Here is a 7577-nt window from a genome sequence, read left to right as displayed (position 1 = left end):
ACTCCACTTAAAATGTATGAAATAGCTACTATATGTACAAAGCTGACTGAGAAATTTTCCTTCAGAGACGAATTCAGCTGTCATGAGTGAAAACAAAAGACTAAAAGGAGTGTAGAGACAAGTAGATAAGTTGAGTTTACATAGTGGGTATAGTTCTCATTATGAACAATCAAGAGGGAACCACACACGATTTGGGATTTCATCACACTGTCAACACTGTCAGATACAGGACACTTGGTAAACGTGGTCTTTATTATTAAACAGTTGTCACCCCAACATGTCGGAATTTTGACTAACAGTCATCTCTGTTCCTCAACAGTGTCGACATTTTCAGGTTACTTACATGGCACATACATGTCTAAGCAGATCCTCAAACCCCGTGAGCTACACTGTCATGCCTTCTATTTTTTTCCACTAAAATTCCTAAAAATCTTAAAATGCATGAAAAGTGGGATTTTATTCCACTTGATATACTGCTTATATCTCAACTGAGCAGCTTGTTTTACTGGATCTAATTTCATCTGAAAAAAAATAATATATATATATATATTTGCCCTCCTTTTAAATAGACTGGCGTTAAACTCATTTTAGAATTCACTTATTAATAAACATAACTTTGTTTTACCCACAAGGGGCATGTCTAGCAGCAAATTAATTATTTTATTTGAAATTACACAATACTGACAGTTTTTTAGATAACATTTTCATCGTAAAATGTCAGGGTGCTTACCGAATAAAATTTAAACTCCTTGCTCTGGCACTGAAGGGTTCTACAATGTACCTACCTCTTCAGATTTGCCTTATTGACTAAATTTGAGAAATTCCTTCAGTCTTTTCAGCTAACATGTCACCTGTCCATGGAATAAACACAGATCAGAGCCAGAAGTGACCTTTCCTCCTCTGAACTTCCACAGCTCTCCTGCCATTGTTTACCACTCACATTTGTCCCGACACTGCCTCACTTATGTGCCTGTCTTAGCACCGCGATCGTACAGAAAGCCTAAGCTCCAGAGTGAGTGTGCATGTGTGTGCCCTTTACCCCTTTCATTGTCAGGAAAGCTGGCACTCAAAGTTTTTCTACAACACTTCCCTTCTGTACAGAGAAGTGGTTTGTGCGCAGAAGGGGCAGAAAGAGTAAAGTGAGACACAGTGGTCCTTTATTAACCTCAGTAAGTTATACTTGTATATTCCTTTCTGGTTTGTAAAAGGCTTTCACATATATCTTCACCTGATAGAAGAAACAAACACCAAAGAAAAATGAACAGTGTTTAAGATCAAGGCCACTAGCAAATATTTAGGAAAAATAAGGAGTTAAAAGGAAATGACTACTTTCTGGAGGTAACAAAAAAAGGTTAATTTAAAAGACTGGGAATGAATAAATGGAGAAAATCTATCGGGCTGTGAGAGGTAAAGCTTCAAGTTGGACCGCAGGAGGGGACTGAAGGCAAAGGTGGCGGGACTGACAAAGAGAGAGCCCTGTGGTTTGCAAAGTCCCTGGTCAGCCTGTGTTCTGGCAGAGCAGGAATCCAGGAAGGCAACCAAACAAGACATGGTCAGGGTTTCGTCAGGAGCTGAATCTGTACTTGGCAGAGCCTGTTGTAGCTGGAAGCAAGTGATAGGCACTCAGGCACCTAGGAGAAGATATCAGTCTTTGAAGAACTCACAGAAGGTGATTTGGGTGAAAACAGGGATATCACAAAATTCTTACTATGAGTCATAGTCTTGACTTCACACATTGGCACCTGGATCTTGTGGAATTGATTTGAGCAGCCACGGTTCCTGGTGTGCTTCTCTGCTGCCCACAGTCAGGTCCTGCCATTGTCTGTCTCCTGATCCACCTTCCTGTCTTCAACCACAGGACAGTTTTGAAAACATGAATGATACTGCTTGTAAATAATTTGGTGTGAATCCTCTGACCTGGAGGAAGCTTAAGTTCAGCTGGCACAAGCTGTCGCATACCGATGGCTCCTATTTGGGAGGGAAGGATACAGATGGTGTCCTGACACTTGGTTATGCCCAAGAAAAGCAAAGGCTGAGGAACACACTGTTGAACATCATAGTTTGTGTCTAATTCATAGTCATTTTGCCCTGACTTGATAGATAGATCATTATTTACCTGATTGTGAACAGTTGCCCCCTAAAGAGCAACAAAATTAATGTGAACTAAGGTGACTGACATTGACTATAGAATGGAGTTCTGTGGATGAACCGTCTCACAATGTCTTAATGATAAAGAAGCTCTCTAAGACATTCTTAACTCTAAGTGAAGAATATGCTGGTGAAGGAACATGGATTCCTCCTACCCAACTCTGATGGTCCTAAGCACTTGGAAATAAATACACTAGATTGACCTCCAAATCTAGAACCTCAGAGAAGTTGACATAAACACAGATGGCCGTAGTCAGCAATTCTAGACATCACACTTCCAGAGAAGTGAAGGTCTTTTCACATGTAGCACCTACAGGCAAGGCACCCTGGGGGGACAGGACGTCACTGACCCAACCCAGTGCTGAAGGAGTCAACATGGGCAGAATGAGTAGTCAGAGCCCCTCAATCAGAACCACTGACCCAGGGAAGGTGGTGGCCGAGGGGATGAGCCAGTCTGGAAGCCCCAGAGTCCAACGGGTGGGAACGAATGTGTGTCAGGTCCCATGTCTCCCAAACAACAATCCAGAGCCTCCTTTCAAATGAGGTTATTGAAAAAAAACCAAAAAACCTGTCACCCTCTAGAAAGTGGAAGGGTCTGACACCTGCCTGAGGGTGTGTGGTAAACAATGCCCCGGCCCACAGTTTCTGTGGTCAGAAGGGGCTCCAGGGAGGTTTCATTCAACAAGGAAGGAGCAGACTTGAGCACCCAAGACACGGGTCACCGGGACACAAGCTTTTTCGCAATGTGACTTCTCTGATGTTGAACAAGGTATGAAGTTCGGGTGAAGCCTTTTCCACATGCATCACACTCGTGGGGTTTCTCACCAGTGTGGATTTTCTGGTGCTCAATAAGGCTTCTGTTCCTAGTGAAACTTCTCTCGCACTCACAACATTTATAAGACACAGGAGTCTGGACATCCCCCTCCTGGTTCACCATCTTCCTATGACTCTCCCAAATCTCTCTCTGCTCAGGAGCCTGGACATTGCCATCGCCATGGACCCTCTGATGTCTCAGGAGATGGGAATTCCGCCTAAAGGCTTTGCCACATATGCCGCACTGGTATGGCTTCTCCCCGGTGTGGATTCTGTGATGCTCAAGGAGGCTGCAGCTCTGGCTGAAGGTCTTCCTGCAGTCCTGACACTCATAGGGCTTCTCCCCAGTGTGTGTTCTCTGGTGCTTGATAAGGTTTGAGCTGTGACTGAACACCTTGCCACATTCTTCACATGCATAGGGTTTCTCCCCAGTGTGGACTCTCTGGTGAATGACGAGGGCCGAGCTGCCAACGAAGGACTTGCCACAGTCTTCACACGCATATGGTTTCTCCCCAGTGTGGATTCTCCTGTGCTTAGTCAGGCCTGAACTCTGGGCAAAGCTCTTTCCACACTCATGGCAAACGTGCCGCCTCCTCCCACTGGTGTTTTGATGCTTTCTCAGTGACTTGTCCTCCTGTTCACCGGCCTCTGCGTGTGGGGGTGTCTGGGCAATGGCTTCACCCAGGTGGCACCGCATCTTCCCTGGCCCCCGTTCCACCTGCTCCTCGGCTACAGGCAAGTCTCTGGTCTTTGTCTGTATGTCACCACCTGCAATAACAAAGGGCCAGCAACTGTCAGTCATGCCCTGCCACAGAGGAAAGCTCCCTGCTAGTCCCAGGGAGGCAAGAACGCCAGCGGTCTGGCTCTGATGTGGACGAGGGTTTAGGTACAAGAATCGGGGTGGAGGCGCAGAGGGAGAACAGGAGTGCTGGGGGGAGGAGACCTGAGCACAGGAACAGGTCCATTGGAGAAGGGTACAAACTGGGAGTGGAGGAAGGGGTGAGGCCTGTGCTGGTCCCTAAGTTCTGGGGATGGTCAGGCAGGGCCTGGCACCCCAGACAGGAGAAGAAATGGTTGGGCAGGTTCATATGCAAGACAAGTGAAGGGACTTCAGAGCATTCGGTACAGATCAGAGTGAGGAGCTCAGGAAAGCACAGTCCCGTCTGCTCATCCCAGGTAGAGTTGGCCTCCCCACACACCACCGGCCTCTGCACTGGGGAGTGCGGGTTGGAGCCCCATGGGAACTCAGACAGGCCCAGCCTCCTGTGAGCCCCTGCGCCCTCATTTCCGAGTCAGGCTCCTGGCCGTGGCTAAGTGGCTTCCACCTGTCTGCTCTGGTGCCCATGGCCTGTTTCCTGAAGAGACCCCTCAGGTCTCCCTTCTCTGGGCTAAGCCACTGGAAAGGAGTCAGCTTGGACTGAGTGTTGGCTCCAAGCCAGACCTGTGCCTCCTCTTCACCCTACTTCACCCAACTAGGACAGAAGATGATTAAGGGCTGGTGGGTGACAAGGGTTAGACACCATGATTCTGAACTCAAACACAATGGGTCCCAGTGGTTTCTAACAGCCTGGTTGGTTCTAAGACACCAAGGGAGCCAGGAAATCTCGTGAGCCACCAGTGCCCATCCGTCTTACCCAAGGAGGTCAGAGCGCCACAGGCCTCCTGCCTGTCATCTCTGCGCACGTTCGCCTGTGGTGACTCCAGCTCTGCCCATGCCGGGGAGACCATCAGAGCCACATCTTCCATTTTCAGCAGCCCCTGAAACAACAGGTAACCCTTTCCTAGCTCCTCTGCCCAGGACCATCCCAGACTTTGGCACATGCAGGAATGCACATTCCTCTTTTACCAACTTAATCCTCACTCTCATTGCCTGTTTATCAAGGAAACAACCACTAAAGGAGGAAATATCTCGCATTAAGGGAAGTGCTTTCCTTTATTCCTAAACAGTTCAGGATGTGAAGAGGTCCAAAAAGGGCCAGCGCGGTGAAAGCAGCGAAGCTTTATCCAGACCTTTACAGCTACAGGGTTTGGGGACCAAAAATACACAGTATGTGAAATCACCTCACACAGGCCCCTGCATGTGGCATATCCCTATGGAAGTCGGGCTTCCGTCCAGACATTTATATTAAGTTAGTTTCCAAGTTACCTTCTCAGGCGCATCTCAGGTTTACCCACATCCACCACTGCCCTCCCCCGCTCATCTGCAGAGCAACTGCTCGTTGGTGCTCACCTGGGGGAAAGTGCAGTTCAAAAATGGGAGAGCCCAGGAGCTGTTCCTAGTTCAGTGTCACTTTTTTGGCCAGAGGGGAGCAAGGAGCCGCCCAGTGACCGCAATGCACTGCGGGCTCGTGGGCTGGCTGGACGTTTTGTCGTGCTTCAATGAAGGTGCCGTTTTAAATTTTGTTGTATGTCTTTTTTTTTTAATATGAACTTAAGCTGTGTAATTTACACCTGGAATGTTAGGATCTGCGCAGCCAGCGTCCGGCCAGCCTGCCTGGTGGGGCTGACCCGTTGTCTTTTCAACTAGTTTTTTAAAATATTTTATCTATCTATCTATCTATCTATCTATCTATCTATTTTTAGAGGGAGAAGGGAAACATCAATGTGTGGTTGCTTCTGGAGCGCCCCCTACTGGGGACCTTGCCCCGCAATGTGCCCTGATCGAGTAATTTTTATATTTAAAAAAAAGAAAGGAAAAAAAAACTCATTAAAAAGAAAAAGAATGAAGAGCCTGAAGATGAGCGACTTGAAATTATTTCACTGTTAGAGCGCTGGGGAGCACTCCCTCTCAAATATTCTAACAGTTAAATGGGGGGCGGGGGAGTATTTATATATTTTTTACTAGCCTCTAAGAGAGATTTAGCATTTCCTTCCTTTATAAATGGAGGTAACAAAGCCTAGTGGCATAAGCGCACCGGGTATTTGCGAGAGAAATTGCCGGTGTTTTCGCCGTCACTCAGGCTTGTAACCCTTTGAAATGACCAGTGACTAGGCCCGTCCCTGGATCTTTCTATTCAGTGAATTCATTTAGAGAAGCGCATACATAGCTTTGTCACACATTTATATGTGCTCTGCAACTGCATTTCCACGTAATTGAGCTCTTCTGTGATCCTTAATATGTTTAAAGATTTTATTGTGGGAAGGGGCCCGGGGCTTCACCTGACTGCCAAGGAAGCTCCGCGCATAGACTGCGGCTCCAGCGGGAACTCCCCCGCTCCGCGCGCCAGTGTCCAGCTCTCAGTCCCCACGCCCGCCCTCTACCTGGGGCTCGGACTCCGCCAGCGGTTCCTGCAGGTCCTCCAGCAGCGCCACGGCCTCCTCGCTGCTCTGCGGGCGCCGCTCACGCACCCGGGCGCGCAGCCTCGCGGGCAGGATGCGCAGGAACTGCTCGAGGACCAGCAGCTCCAGCATCTGCTCTTTGCTGTGAGCCTCGGGCCTCAGCCACAGCCGGCAGAGCTCGCGAAGCCGGCGCAGCGCGCGGCGGGGACCCCCGGCCTCGGGGTAGCGGAAGCCTCGGAAGCGCTGGCGCGAGCGCTCGGAGCCCGGGGCCTCCTCGTCCTCCGCCTTCACGGCCAGGATCCCCGCCGTGTCCTCGGCCGCCTGGGCGTCCAGGGCAGCGTTCTCCCCCGACTCTCTGGCCATCCTGGGCCCGGGCCGCACTCGGGCCTCCCCGCACCGCAGCTGTTACAGCAGATTCCCAGCAGTGCGAGGTAGTCTTCCGCCTGTCACACGGCAGGGACACCCCTGGGCGCAGCTTCACCGGTTCTCCCGCAGCCGCGCCTTTGCAGCGCCGTCCTCTGCGCCACACCCCGAATCCCGAGGATGCGTGCTGCAGATGGAGCAACATGCGGGGAGATCGCCTTCCCGGGCTCTCTAGGAAAAGCCTCTCTGTGGCTGTTCCTCGATTAACCCCTTTGCTTCGAGGCCTCATCTCCACTCTGGGAGGAAGTAGTGGGAGATAAAGAGTGACAAGTTCTGTATCACGAGAAATCCTCTGTAAGGATCCTGCTGGGTCCCCGGTGCTCAGACCTAGCGTGAGTAAAGAGCTGGCACAAACTCGGGACAAATTCAGAAGAAAGCGGCGCTTCCTTGGAGCTCCTGGCGTTCTGGGCCGGAGGACCTTCCTTCTCCCGGGAAAGCGCACTGGGCAGTTGCTGTGAGGGAGTAGTCGCAGGCCCTGGGCCTTGCCCCTCCAGCTGCCTTTTTCTCTCCTCCCCTTGGATGCCAAACTGCTTGAAAGAAAGCGCACTCACCTGACTGTAGTCCTCACCTTGCACGTACCCTTAACACGCTGTAGGCCACAAACTGCCCACAAAGCCATTGCCACTACTCCCTCAGAAGTAACTGTAGCTCCCTCCACCCCCCACCCCCAGGCCGCGACCAGCTACCACCTTCTATTTCCCGTGCTTCCTCACAGCCTTCCCATTTTTCGAAGCTCTACTTACTCCCTGGCTTCAAGGACCGATTTTCCTGCCCCCTTTCTTCTGGTTTTTCCCAGACCTCATTCACAGTCTAGCATTGCGGTTAGATCCAAAGACTCTCAAGCCAAGTTACCTCGGTACATAAACCTAGTTTTACCACGTTCTAGCTGGGCGACCTTAGTAAATTACTTAACT

The 7577-nt window shown here is 50.0% G+C and overlaps 1 protein-coding gene across 1 annotated transcript; it reads right to left on the bottom strand.

The window, feature by feature from the left end:
- Positions 1 to 211: 211 nt before the first annotated feature.
- On the bottom strand, positions 212 to 6963 carry ZKSCAN4 (zinc finger with KRAB and SCAN domains 4). Its single transcript, XM_037033050.1, has 3 exons — positions 6223 to 6963; positions 4596 to 4719; positions 212 to 3729 (listed from the first exon to the last, which is right to left on the bottom strand). Exons 1-3 carry the CDS (start codon positions 6601 to 6603, stop codon positions 2867 to 2869), a joined length of 1368 nt encoding a protein of 455 aa, XP_036888945.1. The 5' UTR covers positions 6604 to 6963; the 3' UTR covers positions 212 to 2866.
- Positions 6964 to 7577: the final 614 nt, after the last annotated feature.

The sequence above is a fragment of the Sturnira hondurensis genome, unplaced genomic scaffold (genome assembly GCF_014824575.4).
Source record: "Sturnira hondurensis isolate 20B ecotype Veracruz unplaced genomic scaffold, ASM1482457v3 Scaffold0021593, whole genome shotgun sequence".
Lineage (NCBI taxonomy): Eukaryota > Metazoa > Chordata > Mammalia > Chiroptera > Phyllostomidae > Sturnira > Sturnira hondurensis.
This window is presented reverse-complemented; position numbering and strand designations above follow the sequence as displayed.